General features: G+C 39.3%; 1 protein-coding gene across 1 annotated transcript in view; it reads left to right on the top strand.

Moving 5' to 3' along the window:
• The window catches only part of LOC131976769 (protein 4.1-like), a 61892-nt gene that overhangs the window by 37642 nt on the left and 3394 nt on the right, over positions 1 to 20856 (top strand). Inside the window, exons 11-19 of the mRNA XM_059339923.1 lie at positions 5632 to 5837; positions 7454 to 7522; positions 7638 to 7682; positions 8374 to 8436; positions 10910 to 11089; positions 17402 to 17764; positions 18908 to 19030; positions 19224 to 19343; positions 20442 to 20522. Coding sequence (XP_059195906.1) covers positions 5632 to 5837; positions 7454 to 7522; positions 7638 to 7682; positions 8374 to 8436; positions 10910 to 11089; positions 17402 to 17764; positions 18908 to 19030; positions 19224 to 19343; positions 20442 to 20522 — 1250 coding nt within the window. The remainder of the gene's footprint in view (positions 1 to 5631; positions 5838 to 7453; positions 7523 to 7637; positions 7683 to 8373; positions 8437 to 10909; positions 11090 to 17401; positions 17765 to 18907; positions 19031 to 19223; positions 19344 to 20441; positions 20523 to 20856) is intronic.

Below are 20856 nucleotides of genomic sequence, written 5' to 3' on the forward strand. Positions count from 1 at the left end.
GCGCCAGTTACATGATGGAAACATCATCAAAATGCCCACTTGTTTACTGTGAATACTCTTGATGATGACATAGGCTCAATTGGACATTACACAAATTTATATTGGGGGAGAAAGGAAAAAATCTTCCAGATGATTTCTCGATAAGTTTAGGGTTGCAGTGCATGTGTGAAAGTACTTTACAAGCTGATTATAAGTGTCTTACCATACTCCTTCATTCTGTTTGTGATCAGTTACTGTGGCTGAGTACGTTCAGGTTGATCCTGAAGAAAGAGTTCCTCCTGTGGCTGCAACAATAACCGTAGAGTCCAGGAAGGAGGTCCTAGTGGAAGAGATTGTGGTGCAGAAAGAGGAGAAAATATCCCAACCAGTCAGAGAAAGAGAGGATGACTGGTTTGTGTTGCTGGATGTTGTTCCCAGAGAAACATCATATGTTCCACCAGGTATTATCCCTGCACTGCTTCACAACTCTATCAGTGTAATCACCCTGAGCTCTGTGCTCTTATTCATAAATCCCCTGTAGCGTCCATAGAGCCTGAGGATTTTAATCTCTTTTGTCTTAGTTGCTGTTGCAGAGCGTGTTGAAGTGTCTGCAGGAGAACGAGTCTCTCTGGTTGAAACAACAACAACCATTGAGCAGACAGAGAAAAGAGCAGAGTTTGTGGTGGAGGACACAGAAATAAAACAAGTAGAAGCACTGCCACAAGCTGTGAGAGAGATAGAAGATGACTGGTTGGTGCTGCTGGATGTTCCCACTAGAGAACCATCATATGTGCCACCAGGTATTCACCACTTCCATAAAGCAGTTCTCTCATATCATCACCGGATCATTTCTGGAGAATCAGATCCAGACATTGTCTAGAGTTTCCCTTTCACACATGTAGCAAACCACAGATGATCATCTGTCAGACGTGTTTTCAGCTCCTTTGGTTTCAGCGCGGCTTGGTGCATCCAATCCAATCCACTTTATTTATAGAGCACAATTTTAGCAAACACAAGGTTTCCAAAGTGCTGCACAAACAATAAATACATAACACAATACAAAGAGATGTAGTAAACAATAGATCAGTAAGATGCAATAAGATAAAATAAATTAAAAATGGGATAAAAATAAATAAAATAAAATGTAAAATGTACTGCCCGCACAAAATAAAATATGCATGAATACAATAAAAACAAAAAATCATAAAATCAACATAGGTAAAGCATGCAGCAGGAGGCATGACGGAAAGAGTATGCTGCTGTCATAGAGCTGGTTTGTCATTTTCCTGCTAGTTCTTTGCCTCTTTTTGAATTTGTCTGACTATTCCAGCATCAACACTTCCCACCAGAGTTCCTGAATCCTTTTGTCTCTCCAGTTAGACATTTTTTTTGCTCCTTTCTTTGTGTTAATAACACTTCTTCTGCACCCTCGTATCTCATTATTTTTCCCATTTTGCGTCACTTACATGACGGAAATGTCATCAACACGCCTACTTGTTTACTGTGAATTCTCTGGATGATGACATGGGTTTCAATTGGACACAAATTTGGACTGAGGAGCTTGTGGAGTAAAGTCTGTTGTAAAATGTCCGGTGTAACTGATTCAGACACTCTCACAGAAAAAAAAATCTTCCAGATGATTTCTCGATAAGTTTAGGGTTGCAGTGCATGTGTGAAAGGGACTTTACAAGCTGATTATTAGTGTCTTACCCAACCAATTTGCTCTGTTTGTCATCAGTTACTGTGGCTGAGAACGTTCAGGTTTATCCTGGAGAAAGAGTTCCTCCTGTGGCTGAAACAGTAACAGTAGAGTCCAGGAAGGAGGTCCTAGTGGAAGAGATTGTGGTGCAGAAAGAGGAGAAAATATCCCAACCAGTCAGAGAAAGAGAGGATGACTGGTTTGTGTTGCTGGATGTTGTTCCCAGAGAAACTACCTTTGTTCCTCCAGGTACCCACACATTCAAATGTCTTTTTGTACAATATTATCAAACCAAAGTATATCTGACAAATTACCTGGAAGTCACGCAGACTGGAAAACATGATTTCCGTTTTTAAACTAAAGAGGATGTCTCGGTCAGATTCTTCACTTCTCTGTTTGCTTTCAGTTTCTCAGGCAGCACCGAGCCGAATTTATCCAAGTGTTCAACCTCAACAAATTGAAGTAATAAGAAGAGTAATAATAGAGCCGAAGCTGCAACAGGCTGATCCTGAACAGATTAGCCTGCAGCCTTCCCAGCCTCACAGAGACGATGGCTGGTTTGTTCTGTTTGATGCTGTTCGTGATCAGGCAGTAATACTCCCATCAGGTATATCTCATATATGTTTGCACCAAGGTTATAATAGTTTTGGATTTAATTTTGTTGAGAATTTTTGTTTTCAAATTCAGTTAGTTTTAGTTCGTTTTTAGAGTGAGTTTTCTAGTTTTAGTTTAGTTTTTATTTTTTAACTTAGTTACTTAGTTTTAGTTTAGTTTTTATTATTTTTAGTGTTAGTTTTAGTTTTTTTTGTAATGGGCTATATGTTGGGTGCCAGATTCAAAGTGGTCATAATAAATTTTGCGTTTATTTCCTTTGGTTTATCATCTCAGCCCCAATAAGGTTAATAACTCGAATAACGAATTCTGGTTCTAGTGTAAACATCCCAGTCTCAGTAAACATATTCACCATGTGTTGCATGTTCCAATAGAAACACTGAATTATGAATGAAAAAAGTTGACAAAAACGAAAACTAAGGCCATTTTCACTATAATTTTAGTTAGTTTTAGTTAGTTTTGTAACCACAAAATACAGTTTCAGTTAGTTATCGTGTAGTTTTTATTTTTATTTCAGTTAACGAAAATGTTTTTTCAATTCTAGTTTTCGTTATTTCGTTAGTTTTCGTTAACTATAATAACCTTGGTTTGCACCCCATCAGAATTTACTTAAAGACATTGACTGTTTGCCAGTGTCTGCAGCTTTAATCTGTATATTGTCACTGAGCTTCTGTGACTCTGTTTGTGCCAGTTTCTCCCATTGAGATTATTCCGGATATGAGGAAAACGTCTGAGGTTGAGGTGACGACCACAGAGACTAGAACATGGAAGAAGACGATAATTGGTGTGGACAGGAGGCAAGATGAGACACGTCTGTCTGAAATTAGACCTAGCCAAATAACACCGCCATCAGAGAGAGAAGGAGGAGATGATTGGTTCATCCTGTATGACATCATGCGTGAAAAGCCTGTTGTCGTACCGCCAGGTAGCTTTTAATTGTGTTTGTATGCACAAAGTTCAGCTGAGTGGAGTGAACACACATCTGATGTTGTTAAGCCAAAGTAGCCCATGCAAAAATCTGACTTATTGACACTTTATTTCTATGTTAGTTGCTGTTGTTAAGCGTGTTGTGGATGAAGCGAAACCAAAGAAGAGAGTTATTCTAGTGGAGGAGAAGTGGCAGCAGGAGAGGAAACCAGGTCCAGCAGTCAGAGAGGTTGAAGATGATTGGTTTATTCTTTTGGATGTGGCACCGAAGAAATCAGGTATAATAAAAGTGATTTAGTGCAGCTATAAATACAGACATTTGGTTCATGTTTCATTTGAGTTCACTTTGCTTTAGATCAGGGGTGTCAAACTCAAATACACAATGGGCCAAAATGTAAAACTTGAATAAAATCGTGGGCCAACATTGAACAAATAAACCTTTTAATATATACCAAACATGTTTTGCTTTAACATTAAATATGGAACCAGCAACGCTTATAAACATACAATATATAACTAAATAGTGCAGACATGCAAAATCAAATTTCAAATAAAAAACACATCAATGTCATTAATTTATTAAATAAAAATTAAATAAAAATCGTATGCCTCTTTTCTATTTGCATCCTTCTGATTTAAATATCAAAATAAACTTTTTCAACAGGTTAATAAATTCTGCCTTTCTTTTCTCCATTTTTGGGAAGGGGTAGCTGGGAGACAGCTCTAGCTTGAGGTTGCTATGACGACTGTCACAGAGGAGCGTTTCTGGGTCCTGTCCTGATTGACGCGCCAAAACAACAGCAGGGCATTGTGGGATTTGTAGTATTATCGGTAAATGCGCCGTATAATACCGGCGGGTCAGCTTTTATAGTACAATAATAAGATAATAATTTGGTATTGCCTCGCCAGAGTTTGACACCCCTGCTTTAACTGTCTATTTCACTTTAAATGCAAGTGTCCTAATATTTGATCCTTCATTCCCACAATAATACCTGATTGTGTATTTGTATTAGTTGCTGTCCCTGAACGCGTTCGGCTCCCAGCTGCTGGGGCCAAAACAAGGATCACTATTCCCAAGACGAGACCACAGTTTGAGGAGCGGATCCTGGAGGAAAGACCTCTCACACAAACACAAACACATGTCAATGCTGATTGGTTTGTTCTCCTAGATGTTGGCTCCAGAGAGTCAGAGTCAGGTATTTCTCACCTGTTTGGGTTTTTTGTTTTGCAGATGAAGCGCTCGCACACGTTCGCCGTCTCTTCGAAACGCTTATTAACAATTTGCACACAGATTGCAGCACATATTCTCCATCATTCAAGGACCTGTTGCGTTCTGCAGATTGAAGAAATAACGCTTTCTAATCTCGGCTATCTTGGCATTTCACCAGTTCACCAACATTGAGCTCAGCTCTTTGCAGTCATCTGCCTTTGCATCCTTCATCGGATCACAGCGAGAACAAATCCACGCTTTGCTTTCATCCCACTTTGTGGAAATTTGCTTCCGGCTCACATCAGCGTCTTTCTTGTGTTTGTCCTTTTAAAAGAGACCAAACGAAGCTCATGAGGTAAAGTATACGCTGCAATGTGCGCTGAGCGGATCACATCCAGGCTGGAGATCGTAAGTATGATGCTCTGCTTGCATAGATGCACTATTGTGTGTTATTATGTTAAAGGCATTCATATTTTTCACTGCATTTTACTCTCCTAAGGCAGCTATTCTCAACCTTGGGGTCGGGACCCCAATTGGGGTCACGAGATGATTTCTGGGGGTCGCCAAATCATTTTGGAAGTCAGCTCTGTCTCCACTTCGTTAAAGTGTTCATGTGTTAATGTGTTTTAGTCTTTTTGGTCATTTTGTGTCTTTTTTTTTATCATTTTGTATCTTTTTTTGATCATTTTGTATCTGTTTTGGTCATTTTGTGTTGTTTTTTTTGGTCATTTTGTTTCTTTTTTGTTCCTTTTGTCTTTTTTGGTTAATTTGTGTCTTTTTTTTGGTCATTTTGTGTATTTTTTTATCATTTTGTATCTTTTTTGGTCATTTTGTGTCTTTTTTTGGTCATTTTGTCTCTTTTTTTGTAATTTTGTTTCTTTTTTTGGTAATTTTGTGTCATTTTTGGTCATTTTGTGTCTTTTTTTTTGGTAATTTTGTGGTCAATTTGTGTGTTTTTTGGTCATTTTGTTTCCTTTTTTTGGCCATTTTGTTTCTGTTTTGGGTGATCTGAACTGTGCGTGTGAGATTGTGTTCAGTGAGCGGGGTCGCGGACAACATGCATGTTAAATTGGGGGTCGAGACTCAAAAAGGTTGAGAACTACTGTCCTAAGGGATGTATCATGTCAGATGTGCATACAGATTCTCCATAACACAAACAAATTTCCTTTCACTCACGTTTCCATTTGTTCTGTATCTGCTCTAGTGGTGATCACAGGGAGGGGAACCCGTCCCGTCAGCGCTCCGGTCTTCTCCCAGGCTGCTCTGGCCGAGGCGGGGATCCCCATGGCCCCCTTCGACCAGCCGCAGACCTCCACCCCCATCAAGACCAGTCGCCAGGAGGAGAGGAAGCTGGAGGTCACTGTGGAAGCTGTGGAGCCTTCAAAACACGAGGCGGTGGCTGAGGTCAAGGTATTAAAGTCTCTCTGAATACTTCTTCACCTGTTTCTATTGTAATCGCAACAAAATATTTCTGTGCAGGAAAAATGTGGCATCATATATGTTTTTAAAAACCATATATGCCGACAGGATAGTCAAGATCAACACATAAGTATGTACCCTCGTAGTGACTGCCTGGGTAGAAAATGATAACTTTAAAACAAAGTATTTTTAGTGTTTTTAGTTTAGTCTTTGGCCCCGTTTACATGAGGACGCTCGCGGGTAAAAACGACAAAATATTTTATCGGAAGTGCCTTCTAATTTTCTTGCTAGTTCTTTTGCCTCTTTTTGAATTTGTCTGACTTACCACCAGAGTTCCTGAATCCCTTTGTCTCTCCAGTTAGATATTTTTGCTCCTTTCTTTGTGTTAATGACACTTCGTTTTGGGCGTTTTGGGGGCTTAAAGACGCAAAAATCTGAAACCACCCTCCAGAGTGGAAAAGTGTAATCCTCTCCTCCGTAGCGTGTCGTCTACACTGACAAGACACAAAACTCTGATCTGATCTGCTCACGTCACGTATGTGTTTACGTCACATACATGCTCCAGGACAGGAAATAAAGAAACGTGGGATTATTTCCATGGTGGGACCTTCAAGCTGCTCTGGCAGCTCTAATAAACTTACAGGAGTCTTTCCACCAAATGTCCAGGATATGTACAGATAGTATTAGTGAACAGAGAAGGATCTGGAATTACCTCCATCACATTCTGGATGCAGCGATTGGTGGGAGGAGCCAGACGGCTGTGAACGAGACCTGGGAGATCTAGTGATGGAGGAGAACTTTGTGGAAGGAGGAGTAATGGACAAAAAAATGACAAAAAAAGACACAAATTGACCAAAAAAGATGCAAAATAGCCAAAAAAAGAGACAAAATAACCAAAAGACATAAAAATGACAAAAAAGTGACCACAAAATGTCCAAAAGAAGACACAAATTGACCAAAAAAGATGCAAAATAACCAAAAAAAGACACAAATTGACCACAAAAAGACACAAACTGACAAAAAAGATACAAATTGACCAAAAAAGATGCAAAATGGCCAAAAGAAAGACAAAAATTTACCACAAACTGACAAAAAAAAGACACAAATTGACCACAAAAACTCACAAAATGACCCAAAAAGGTGCAAAATGGCCAAAAAAGACAAAAATTGACGACAAAATGACAAAAAAAGAAAGAAAGACAAATTGACCAAAAAGGCACAAAATGGCCAAAAACCAGCCAGAGGGCTTTGGAGGAGACCTGGGAGATCTAGTGATGGAGGAGAACTTTGTGGAAGGAGTAGCTGATGAAAATGTGTGGCGTGAAAACTTCTGCATGCCCAAAGATGCTCTTATGGCTTTAAGTGATGCCGCCTGGCTGCATACAATCACATTTCACACACTTTTGCGTCACCGTATGCAGCAGATTTCCTCCCGAAAACGCTCGTCTAAACGAGGAATAAAAAGTGAAGACGAGACGCCACTTTTGCGTCTTCTGTTCAGACCGTCCTCGTGTAAACGGAGCCTCAGACTATAAAATATGCCAAAGTAGCGTGCACAGATTCCTCTCTGTGTCTGAGTGTGAACTGTGTCTCTCTTGCTGCTGTAGCCAGCAGTGTGGAGGGACCAGAGAGAAGTAAACTCTGCACTGGTAACCAGCATCAATGGGGACATTCAGGTTAGTGTCAGACACCGGCCCCTTGCATGCATGTGGCCCCTCAGAAGCCTTGTTGTGAGTGTCAAAGCCAACAAGCAGAGGATGCTAACATGTGTCCTCTCTCCTCCCGCGGTAGCACAACTCTGAGGTGACAAGCACGGAGGTGGTGCGAATGCGAAAGGTCAGATTCTTAGTCCCGTTTCCGTCACGTAGCCATCTCTCCGCCTCCATTCTGATGATATCCAGCTTCTCATCTTAAAGACTAATCTCACCCTCTTCTCATGTTGTGCTTCCATACGGCTAGGTCTTTAATGAAATCCACATCAGGTTCGATTGCACATACATACAGTATGTTTTAAGTGTCAGAATAGATGGATTATGAACACAATAAGCAAGTGATGTTAATAGAACAAGATAAGAAACAATCTGCAGAGACTATGCTTGCCTCAGAATAGATGTTTTTACACATAATACGTTTCCAAGGCATTCATTTCCTCTCATTGCTTGCTGTTGTTGTAAAGCCTGGAATGCACACATGCATGATTATAGATTATAGATTTGTGCACTTTACTAAAAGAAAGTGGCATGATAACTGGTGTTTTACCACATTTCTGTCACTTTAAAGTTCTTTTTTTTCTTTCTCATTATGAAAATAGAAAGTCAGTCTTCTGTAGGTTCTGTGGTTGTTAGTAAATTGCCGTCTGACTCAAACTATTACTGTTGCATGCAGACTCCTCACAGTCCAGTTTGTCTGTTGTATTAACACTGTAGTGTATTCTGTAGTGTGCATGTTCTACGTGTGGCAGTCTGATGCCATCACCCAGGGGAACTGAAACAAACCCACACTTTTTTGTTCTTTTCATTTTTCACAGAAAAGAGCTAAGAAAATTGAGGGTGACTCAATTTATATAAGACATAGCCTTTTAATGTTGGAGGTTTGTATTCCTTCTGGAGACGTCCGTCTCTGTCTGTGTTTTCTTGCTCTTTGGCACAACAGCAGCTCTTTATTATCACGCTTGCATGTGGCATGATTCACACTTTTTTGCACCAGCGTTAATGATTGGCTGTAGATAACAAGATCAATGTTTGTGTGTGTGTTTGTGTGTTGCAGTGTTAATCTAATCTGGTTGTTTCAGGAGAGTGCTGTTGAATTTACAACAGAAAAGTATTTGGTCCTGGACTCTTACACAAGATGCTGCACATAGCATCCTTAAACTGTCACTGTTCATAATCAGCCCCATTTTTATAGAATATATATATTTATATTGTTTTCCAGATCATCAGTAGTCTCCTGTTCCTGCTTCTGCTCTCTTACATCCATCTCATTTTCTTACTTGCCAGTAATGCATTGCACTTTCTCAGCAGTTATGCAAATGATCTCTTTTGACCATAGAAATCAAAATAATTATACATCTTGGCTGTCATTACTTGTCATTAAGTTGCTCTTATACACCACAATGAGTCATGATTAACAGCTGACAAACACTTGTGTTCATTGAGTGGTTCAATGTGTGAGTATGTTTGGTTCAATGAGAGATCAATCAACTGCTAAATGTTGCCAAATGAGCGCTGCTACCCTTGCTTTTGTTCATTTGTGTTAAATGAACAGGTTTCCATTTATACTGATTATAAACTGTTTAAAGAAGTGGACGTAGCCACAGTGATGTTATGAAGCCTTGAGTTTGGTGTTTTGGCTCTCACCATCTTGTTTTTTTGGAGCCAGAAGTGACCATATTTGGATGAGAGAGGGCGGAGCTAGCTAGCTAGCTTGGTTAGCAAGATGTATGATTCATGTTAGCTATGATATTAATTTGGATGCTAATGGCCATACAGTAAAGCATACACTGCTTTATTTTCTATTTTAATGTAAATGGAACTATAATTTACTAAATGAACACCATGCTGTGTTAAAGAAGACATTAAACTAGAAATTGAGATTATAATCGCATTAGGAATTTTTTTTACTGAGGTATTAAATCAAGTGACAAGTAGAGTAATTTTCTCATAGTCCTCTATACCAGCTGTTCTCAACCTTGGGGTCGGGACCCCAATTGGGGTCGCGAGATGATTTCTGGGGGTCGCCAAATCATTTAGGAAGTCAGCGTGTTGATGTGTTTTAGTCTTTTTGGTCATTTAATGTCTTTTTTTTATTTTTTTTTAATCATTTTGTGTCTTTTTTGGTAATTTTGTATCTTTTTTTGATAATTTTGTGTCTTTTTGGTAATTTTGTGTCTTTTTTTTGGTAATTTTGTGTCTTTTTTTGTCATTTTGTGTCTTTTTTTGGTAATTTTCTGGTCAATTTGTGTCTTTTTTGGTCATTTTGTTATCTTTTATTGGTAATTTTGTGTCTTTTTTTGGTAATTTTGTGTCTTTTTTTGATAATTTTGTTTCCTTTTTTTGGTAATTTTGTGTCTTTTTTTGGTAATTTTGTGTCTTTTTTTGGTCATTTTGTGTCTTTTTTGGTCATTTTGTGTCTTTTTGGTCATTTTGTTTCCTTTTTTTGGTCATTTTGTTTCTTTTTTGGATGATCTGAACTGACATTGTGTTCAGTGAGCGGGGGTCGCGGACAACATGGATGTTAAATTGGGGGTCGCGACTCAAAAAGGTTGAGAACTGCTGCTCTATACAATCAAACTTCTTTTTGCAGGCAGTGCAGTCGCCCCCTGCTGGCCATTAGAAACAATGCAGGTTAAAGGCATTTAGGCATTGGCTTCACTTTTCCGACCCGGTTGCTACGTCTACTTCTTTTCTTCAGTTTCTGATACTGAGGCTTCATCTCTGACAGTTTGCTCCGTGTCTGCCATGATCACCTTCCTGCTCTTTGATTTGCAGCCTGATTTCACAACATGTTTACCTGCAAGCCTAATGCCATGAAATAAACTCTTAATGCTGCGCTGCATAGCTTATAGCTCCTCCCCGTCCACACCCAATAATAATAATAATTTACTTTGATAAATCACGGCACCGACTCCTCCAAATCTTCCCTCATAAACCAAAGTCTGGTCTCATGAATCAGGCGCCAGACTTGATTTTCATTTTGAAAAGGAGTCGATGATAATCTATCAAGAATCCACACAGCCTGATCAAATAGAATAATGGCCCTTTCTAATTTACGTTCCTTTAGAATCACCAATTAACCCTGCTTCTGCTTGTTTATTTAATCAGCAGTAAATCAGCACAAATTTCACAGAAATTACAGAAAGCAACATAATCTAACTTGTTTTTTCTTCACTTTTCTTTATTCTCTCCTGTTAATCTCTCCCAACTACGTTCATATCATCATTCCTCTCCCTCCTCATCCAAATCTCCCATTTTTTATTTTTTATCCCTTTTATTGGATTTGTGCTATTTCCTGGCACCTCCTCCTCCCTCCACACTATCTCCCCCTCTCGACTTTCCTCCCTTTAGGACTTCGATAAGCCCAACGAGGAGCTGCTGAAGCATCACGCCAGCATCAGTGAGTTGAAGAGGAACTTCATGGAGGCGGCTCCAGAGTCCCGGCCCAGCGAGTGGGACAAGCGTCTGTCCACGCACTCTCCGTTCCGCACGCTGGGCATCAACGGCCAGCCTCTGCCCAGCGGAGATGGGGTAGGTCTCAGATCCTTCTTTAGTTGATTTAACCCATAAGAACCTATGGTGACAGGGGTGTAACAAACACTTTAAATCTTCTAGAATCTCCCATATTCAGCTTTACGTTTCATCTTAACTATTAAATCCCTAAGTGACGTATACTCAACACCCTGGTGTAAAAAAAGTAACTAATTTCAAAAAGCTTGTTTTTTGTTACTAGCTTAAGTTTAAACCCATTTAACAATTCTAATCTGTTAATAGGGTGTCCTTTATTGCATTTAACCCTACTAGGGTGTGTTATTTGTTTTTTGTTTTTATTTATTATTTATTGATTGATTGATTTTTTTTTTTTAACTTAAAAACAAATCTGAAAAAGAATTTGTTGTTATACAGCACTATTAATGTCACAATTTTTAATATATGTTGTGGAGATGCAGAGAAAAGGGAAATTTGTGTTTCTGTAAGCAGAAAAGGTGTCGAGTTTATTTATATTAAAATAAGAAATATCATAAAAATATATGTCACATCACAGATCTTTATAAATGTGTTCTATGTGGTATATCCCACATAATTTTCCTTTAAGGATAAATGGGTCTGGGTTCTTATGGGTTAATCTGCTGTCAGTCTGTCAGTTCAGGAACTGGAAAAACAAAGAAAAACTTATAAAATCACCCGGAGACTGACAGTTCCTGAACTGACTTGGTTAAAGCTGTTTATACACGTCATATTGAGTCATGACATTTGTTTTCCATGGAGATGATTGCACTTGATTGGAAAACATCTCTGCACTCAGTGCCTGAAACAGGGCCAGTCCTCACTGCTACTTCACATTTTTGTCCATTGTCCCCTTAACCCATTAAGGCCTAAAGCGCCCCGAAAAAACTGCCTGTAAAACCTCTGGGCGATTTTCAAATGACCCCCTAAAACCTGAAGTTATTCTGGAAATTCAACACCTACTAAATAATAGATTTTTCAGCCTCTGCAGCAGATAAAAATGAAATTCAAAAAGTATTTGAGAGCTTATACCCGTGGCTTTCATACGAAGTTGAGTTTATTTGTCCAAACCTTCAATAAAGTTTTTTAAAAAATCAACAAACTCAGCAAATGTTACATTTGACTGAATAAAAAATCCTATGCATAATACTAATACATGCCCATTAGCAAGATGCTAACATGATATGACCACTGGAAGAACAAGACATAGTTCTCATTAGCCTACTGTAATAAAAAAAAAAAATTATCATCATAATAATAATAATAATAATAATAATAATAATAATAATAATACATTTTATATATTGCACTTTTCAGGGTACTCAATGACGCATAAAGTAATATAAGACATAAACAGTCATGATTTCTTATATCATCATCACAATCAATTAGCCTATTATAATTATTAATATTAATATATTATTAATAATATTATTATTATCTCCAGATGGCCACAAATCTGTCTGTTCTTCGGCGAAAATATGTTGTCTAAAAACATATTCCTCATCCATAAATGCCGGTCGATTGGTTCCGAGGGTTCAAAGTCCAGATCAGCAATAAAATCATCGGCGCTGTTTTCATCAGATCTCTTCCGTCACTTCCTGCTGAGCTCCTCCGCTATAGTCGTCTTCCGCCATGATTTAAAGTTCTGGAAAAGTCCCATGATGCATTGCGACACTCCCGCATGTATTCTGATCATGTTCTGATGCATTTCATTGGCCAAGAGACCGAAAATAGGTGGAAAAAAATACAAATACTACAAAATGACATATCCGCTGTCCCGGCCTTATTGGTAGAGTGACGCAACAGCGCTCCCGGTTTTAATGGTAGAAATGCGGTAATGCTTTCCCGGCGTCAATGGGTTAATTCTTACTGCATAATACCACCTCCTGGTGAGTCTAGTTGACAACCCTAACCCCCACAAAACGGCCTCTAATGCTGAAAAACAATGCTGAAAATGCCTTTGGTATTCCTTCTCATTATTCTGTATAATATGTAGGTCAACAGATATCATATTTAAGTTATTATTATCATAACAGCTACAAAAGTTTTTATTAACCAAATCAGCGGTGGAAGAAAATATCGATGCACTCGAGTGTCACGATGTTAAGTTTTGTGACTGTATTGATTCTCACAAACACTATCAAGTTTTTATTAAAAGCTTTCATACAAAGATTAATAGCAGACAGATTGCACATGCACTAACAGTAGAAACGTATGGGATATATTGCCAAAATATACATATAAAAGGATAAAATATCCTGGACACATGCATGTCATGTCATGTCATGTCATGTCATGTCGTAGGGCACTGACTCCTCTTTTGGTCCAACTCGGGCACTGACTGCACTAGTGTGAGCGGTACACATGGACCTGTAAAGGAACAAGAAGAACCTGATTATTATGGTGTTTTACTAATTTGTAAAATTCTTTGGATTGATTTGCAGCCTTTGATATTTTTACCATGATGAATATACATTTAAATGAAAGAAATTGTTAGAAGAAGGGATCAGGCTCTTCCAGTGGTGGTTCCTGGTTCCAGTCTGAGTGTCCTGGACTGTGTGTGCATGTGAGGACCTATTCAAGGAGATCCTGGCATGCAGTGGTATGCAGCACATGCATGAGTATGAAGAATGCAGCTGGACCTGTTGAATAGAGTCTGTACTGTTGTTCTTTCACTGATGTGGGTGAGACATCTCTGGGACAGGTTGTCCTCTCTTTGGTCCTCTTATCTGCATCTGATGCCTCTGAACCCTGTTTGTTTGTTTTGCATGACTGACGGACCTGACGTTAAAAATTTACCGCATGACTTTGCACGTTATGACACTGAGCCGAGTTTCTCCTTTCCCCCCTTTTCTCTGTTCTTCTTTCATTTTTCTGCACTTTCTTTTCTCCAAGCCATCGTTGTTTTTCCATTAAGAGACAAAGCCTCATTCACAGTTGTTCTCTCCCTGTTGTAAACAATTATGTAACAATAACAGGACTCCATTATGAAACTAAAATAACTGTATAATTATTGGTATTAATAGTGCTGCAGTTTAAAAGATTACATGAAAGCTATTCAGCGGACTAGAAACACAGCTCCAAGTGTCATTTACTGGCGTTTATTAAGCCTTTAGGCCAGACATTAACTCGACAACAGCAGAACTGTTTAGTCACAAAGCATTTTAACACTCTGAGATAAATGCCTCCAAGTGCATCATGTTGTCAGGATGCATTAGAGGCTCTGAACTCAAAGCAAAGCAGAGCTGACAGCTTCGTCTCTGCAGAGAGACGATAAATCAGAGCAAATACAGTACAACATGTCTGATGTGAGCTGTAACAGTGTGACACTGGTCAGATGCTGTGTGCCTGGTGGAGGGAAACTCTGTTTATGCTCAGTTTATGAGCCACTTTGTCATTCGACTTAATCTTTTGTCAAAGCTAACTGAAGGTTCAGCCTCCGACTGTGAGAAAAGTAAACATTGAAGTTTCAGGTCATGGAGTTGTTGCTGCAGCAGCTTCCAGACACGTCGGATCAATTTACGCACAGACACTTTTTTCGCTTGCAATGATTTAAGTTATTTACTTTAATAGTACTAGAGCTGAAATAGGTTTTTGGGGTTATATACATATAATATATGGTGCTGTCAGCAAACAGAAAATGTTTTTGAAAGGCTTAACGCCAGCAAATCTGTATTGAAGCAGACTTTTTTGTTAGGGAAAACATATTGTCAATATTGGAAATGATTACCTCTATCTTTTTAAATACATTTTTGAGTTTGGACATTACAACGCTCTGGAGTTTTGGGAAATGTTCACACAAGCTGGAAACCATAGAATCTAATGCTACAGTTGGTATAATACTGGTAATATTATGTAGCCTAACCTTTATTTGCAGCTGTGCAGAAACCAGGTTGAAACAGAATGAATGAAAGAAACCAAAACAAAAAGTTGTGCAGCTTTTGAATAGTAATATAGAGCTGAATTAGATTAGATTAGATTAGATTCAACTTTATTGTCATTGCACATGTCAAAGTAAGTAAAGTACAAAGCAACGAAATGCAGATAGCATCTAACCAGAAGTGCATTAGGCAGTAATTGTGAATCATATTGCAATATATACAGGAATGAATTGTATAAAAATGCAGTATATATATATATATATATATATATATATATATGTATCTAGATTATAAATAAAATAAATAATAAATGCAGATCTAAGTAGATCAACATTATGAATAAAGCTTTAAACTAATTGATACAGCTGAGATATTTTAATTCAAAAATGTATAAAGCACATCCTTCCTTATATACGAGACAAGTGTGAATGGGTTTTTTTCTTTTCAAAATAAAAGAATTGTAGGACATGGATGGAAAAATACTAAAAATGCATGTTAAAATGCACGTTCCATTAACATTTCCATGCATCAGTTAACTCTCAAAACCACATTTATTGCGCAACTCTGGCTTTTTTACAAGTTTCAGTTAATTTTCGGTCATTTCAAAATTCCTTCCTCTCATCTCTCTTCCCCTTCCTCCTCCTCCTCCCCCTCAGTTTGTCATCCGCCTCCCTCGCGGCCCCCTGCTCGACTTCTACTCCAAACGCAGCTGAGGGGCCGTCTGGACCTGCAGAAACCTGCTTCAGGTGTGAGTGTGAGCCGCGGAGAGCACACCCCGTCATCTACCATCCACCTCTAGCTTTCTCTCCTCCTCCTCCTCCTCCTCCCTACGCCTCCTCTTCGACATCACCGTAGCATTCTTCATCTCATCCTCTGCTCCACTTGAGAAGCTGTGAACCCTTTTGTCTTTTCTTTTTTTCTGGCCTCTGTGGGACGAGACTTTCATTCCTCCTGTTTGACCTGGTTTCTCCACCAGAAACAGACCTGTCCAATCCAAAGACTGATTGATTGATTGATTGATTGATTAGGACTGGAAATGACAATCAATCCACTTCTCTTTTGCATTAACTGTGTTGTCATTTGGACTTTAAATCAACCAAACAACTGACTTTTATCTGGAGGCTTCCAGCGTCTGACCGTATCACTTTGAGCCTGCTTTTTATATTTATACACATTTTGAGGTACATTTTTATCGTTGGTTGTCTGAGGATATTGTCTAAACTGATCACTGTGATGTGATTTTTGGATCTATAAACTTTATTTCTAAACCCACAAATAAGTAGCAGATAGAAGTAGCACTAGAAAACTGCAGTCTTTTCACTGGGAACCTATCAGTATTCTGTGTCACAGTGTAGTATTTCCTGTGATGGAGACCTTCGAGGCAGCTTAATTGTAATAATACTTATTAACCTCTTTGTCCTTCACCAGTATTTTATTTATTGGCGAGGCAGTATGTAGCAACTGCAAGAGATTCTTTGTTGCATGACTTTTTGACAATCAACTTTGACCAAAGAATAAAAGGCATTCCATATACAGTTCATATGATTGTTTGTTCTTTAAATTTGTTACTTAAGCTTAAGTTTTTCTTTCATTTAAACTATATTATTTTGTGTTAATGACGGTCTGTTTTACAGTCCATCCCTATTGAAAGAATATTCAAGCAAGAAAAACAAACCATTACATTCTGAGACATACTGATGGATGAAATGAACAACAGGGGGCAATACAATACAATACTGTATTCAGAAGAGAAAAACATGATCTGCAATAATGTTTTGTTCAGCAGTGTTGATTTTGTCATATAAATTCTAATATAAACCCCCAAAAATCATCTTCTTACAGAGCTGTAGCACCTTATGAAATGGGTCCTACACTGTACATAACATATTGCAGTTGTATATTTGAAGCATGCATGCATTATGTACATTATATACTATTATTATATGTAGATAAGACTAGTGCTGCTTTCACACTGCCACACAAAAACCACTCAGACAACCGTCTATCCGCAAGCACATTTACCTATTTACCTAAAGTACCTATTATTATACCTGTATATGGGCAGGAAATGCTTCATACCACTGTTTATCTAACCGCTCCCCCTCTGCTGCCTTTCTCCTCATTTAAATGACCAGAGGTGGTGTTTAACCCATTGAAGCCTGGAAAGCATTTACGTCGTTTTGTAGTATTTGTATAAGCTCTCAAATAATTTTTTGAATTTCATTTCTATCTGCTACAGAGGCTGAAAAATCTATTATTTAGTAGAAGAGTTGACACTTTTTTTTTACAGAATTTTTCCAGAATTTCCAGAAAATTAGAGGCTTATTTTAAAATCGCCCAGCGATTTTTCAGGCCTCAATGGGTTAACCGTGTGGCAGTGTGAAAGATCCTTAACTATTATACCATGTCAGCAGTAAATGACCCCATAGTGACTGTGTTGTGTCTCTTTTAGAGCGTGTGCACTAGTCTTTGCAATGGGTCCGAGACAAAGTCTGCACACGAGGAAACAACCAGCAGCAGCAATTTGGGCTTTTCAGGCAAAGCGAGCCCCGCTGTGAGCAACAAGAGAGAGCCTGTTAGTGTTGAAGCTCCAGTTGAAGAAGAGTCCTATGAAGAGGAGCAGGTTGTAGTGTTTGAGGACTCCTTGTTGCCCATCGTAGAGGTGGAGATGGTGCCCTGCTGTAGAGCTTTAGAAGGGATCCAGGAGGAAGGAGGATCATGTCCTGAGGTGTCTGAGTTCTCTGGAGAGATAATTGGATCTTTCCCAGCGACCTATTTCAGGAGTGATGGTCCACAGGTCGTACGCTGCTTCCAGGTAGCCTCCGACCCCTCAGGGGGACCTGGTTCTGTCTCTGCTTGGCCTCTGGATGATTTCAAGGCTGCCACTCTTGCAGCACCATTGCAAATCAAAAACCTGTGAATCTGTAATGATTGAGTGAGTTATACTCAGCATTTAAATGTAAGACAGGCTGCTGCAGAGGTGCTGCACAGTGGTGTCCAGCTGTGGTGATGGGTCGCTGTAACTATGGCAACAATTCTTCTCTGACACAAAAACTCCTTCACACATTAACTTTCATCATTTTTTCAACCCTCTTATGGCTTTCGGTCTCCATGTTTCCTTTTATAGCAGTTGGTGATGGGAATGAAACTAACAAGGTGATTCTGTTGTTTCCAAAAAATCATGAATGAATAAATTTGGTGTGAACTAAGGGCTGTAGTGGTGAAATTCCTCCACACAGGCCAGGGCTTAAAGGAACACTCCACCGTTTTTTCATATTAAAACATGTTATTCGGTCAAGTAAGACGAGTTGATACAGACCTCTTGCGTCTCAATGCGTGCACTCAATCGCCCTGGCGCGCGGCGCCACTTGGCTAGCACTTAGCTTAGCCCAGTTCATTCATTAGGATCCAAACAGATGGACAGTTAGAAGCGACCAAACTCCTCCACGTTTTCCCTATTTAAATACAGATACATGAGTAGTAGTACTCCTGAAAAATCTTCTCCCCTCAGGAGTGATGATATTACTGCGCCGAGTCGAAGTGCTCCCAAGTGCTATTCCGCCATACATTATAGTTCTCCTTTTTATCCGCTTAGAAAAGAGCCACGTTTTATTTTGTGTCGCCATACTTGGTCGTTTAACTACTCGTGTAGCTGTATTTAAATAGGGAAAACGTGGAGGAGTTTGGTCGCTTCTAACTGTCCATCTGTTTGGATCCTAATGAATGAACTGGGCTAAGCTAAGTGCTAGCCAAGTAGCTCCGCGCGCCAGGGCGATTGAGTGCACGCATTGAGACGCAAGAGGTCTGTATCAACTCGTCTTACTTGACCGAATAACATGTTTTAATATGAAAAAACGGTGGAGTGTTCCTTTAAAGGGAATGCATGGTGTAATCAGACTGGTTCTGGTTCTGGTGTCTGGTTAAACAGCCACTCATGGGGCTATGCTCCCCTCCACAGCCCCCTCTGGTGCAGACCCAGACACTCACCATCACAGCTGTCTCCAGCTCCTTACCCAGTGGCGTCTCCACCACAGAGGTCCCTATCGTCCCGACCAAGACCTTCATCTATGAGCCTTCAAAGGTAGGAGCTCCAGCTGCTCCGCCCAGATCTGTCTCAGCAATCTGTTTATCAGCACTGTGTAGCAAAGCAGGTCTGGGAGGACCAGGCCAGGGGCTCCACAAGAAGCACTGCACCTTCCCTGGCTGCAGCTCAGGGTCACATGGTCTAAAATGAGTGACTCAGTCTTCCTGTTTGGTCTCTTTTTTTCTCTCAGGAGGCCGTCGATGGGACGGATGAGGACAAAGACACCACCACGGTGTCCAGCACGAAGACCGTCTCCTCTGAGAGCAGCAGTGGAACCTCCATCACCACCACCACCACCCACATCTCTAAGGTCAGCAGGGATATCTTCCTCTTTGGTGATTTGATTATGCCTCTGTGTCAGTTCAGGGTCAAAGGTCATGGTCCATGTGACCTAAAGTCCATCCCAACATGATGTCTCATTTGGCACAAATGTCCACTTGGACTCAAGAATGAACTGCAGCTCAAAGTCACTGTGACCTCACAAAATACATATTTACCCATAATAGGATACAATTAATTAATTAATGATAAATGAATGACGAAATTACATTTTAAACCCCAAAGGTCAACTTCACTGTCACACCCTAAGTAGGGCTGGGCGATATGGCCCTAAAAGATAATCAGGATATTTCAGGCTATTTTTGCGATAACGATATTCTTGACGATATTAGGAAATACTTAAAAAGATATTGAAAATATGTTTTTTTTTAGTCTGTATAAATAAATAAAATTCTAACATGTAGTTTGAAGTGCAAATCTCAACAGTTGTCAAATACAAAAAATTTACTCTTGACTCCTGAGTATGAGCAAATAATAAAAAATAACCATTTAGGGCTTCCGGGGGCATATTTTAATAACATTTTGTAAAGGAGAATAAAGGTTCTTGTATGTTTTATTTAAGGCATCTTATTTTGAAAGTCTTCTTGTAAATTCTGTGGTGGATTCTCTTAACACACTGTGCTCTTATTTTGAAAGCTGCATGTGTTTAGCGACAGGGAGTAAGTAGCTTTTAGTGATTAAAACAACTTTAACCACGACATCAAGAAGTAGGAACGTTGCCAATATCATGATATGCATTTTCTTTAACCATAAAAAAATAATACCGATATTATTGTGAACGATACGATATGGCACACCCCTAACCCTAAGGTTTTTTAAAAAAAAAAAATGTCTGGCCATTTCTTAATGGCAAACCTCCGTTTAAACCTCCATTTATTGTCTGTGCTGCTGTGTAGAAGATGAGTGTGAAGCATCTGATTTTGAGAATTTGTTGCTTCTTTGCAGCAACATCCACATTTGAAGTGTTGTCTACTGTCGCAGCTACAGACAGAGATGTAAAATAAAACTTAACTGTATTAATTCTATTTTGATTTGATTCGATTTGACACTTTTTTTCTTTCTCCACCAGGTCGTGAAAAGTGGGTCGTCTGAGACTCGTGTGGAGAAGAGAATCGTCATAACTGCGGACTCTGACATCGACCAAGAAAAGGTACAAACACGACACAACGGACAGAATAAAGAACTAGCTTCACGTTTTAGGAAATACTCTTCTTTGTGTTCTTGCTGAGATTTAAATGACAAAGACTGGAAACAGGAAGGAACAACTTTTCTGATTGTGTCCAGAGTTTCCATTAAGTATCATCTAAAGCAGTAGTTCTCAACCTTTTTGAGTCGCGACCCCCAATTTAACATGCATGTTGTCCGTGACCCCCGCTCACTGAACACAATCTCACACGCACAGTTCAGATCACCCAAAAAAGAAACAAAATGACCAAAAAAGAAACAAAATGACCAAAAAAGGATACAAAATGACCAAACAGGCA

The sequence above is a fragment of the Centropristis striata genome, chromosome 8 (genome assembly GCF_030273125.1).
Source record: "Centropristis striata isolate RG_2023a ecotype Rhode Island chromosome 8, C.striata_1.0, whole genome shotgun sequence".
NCBI lineage: Eukaryota > Metazoa > Chordata > Actinopteri > Perciformes > Serranidae > Centropristis > Centropristis striata.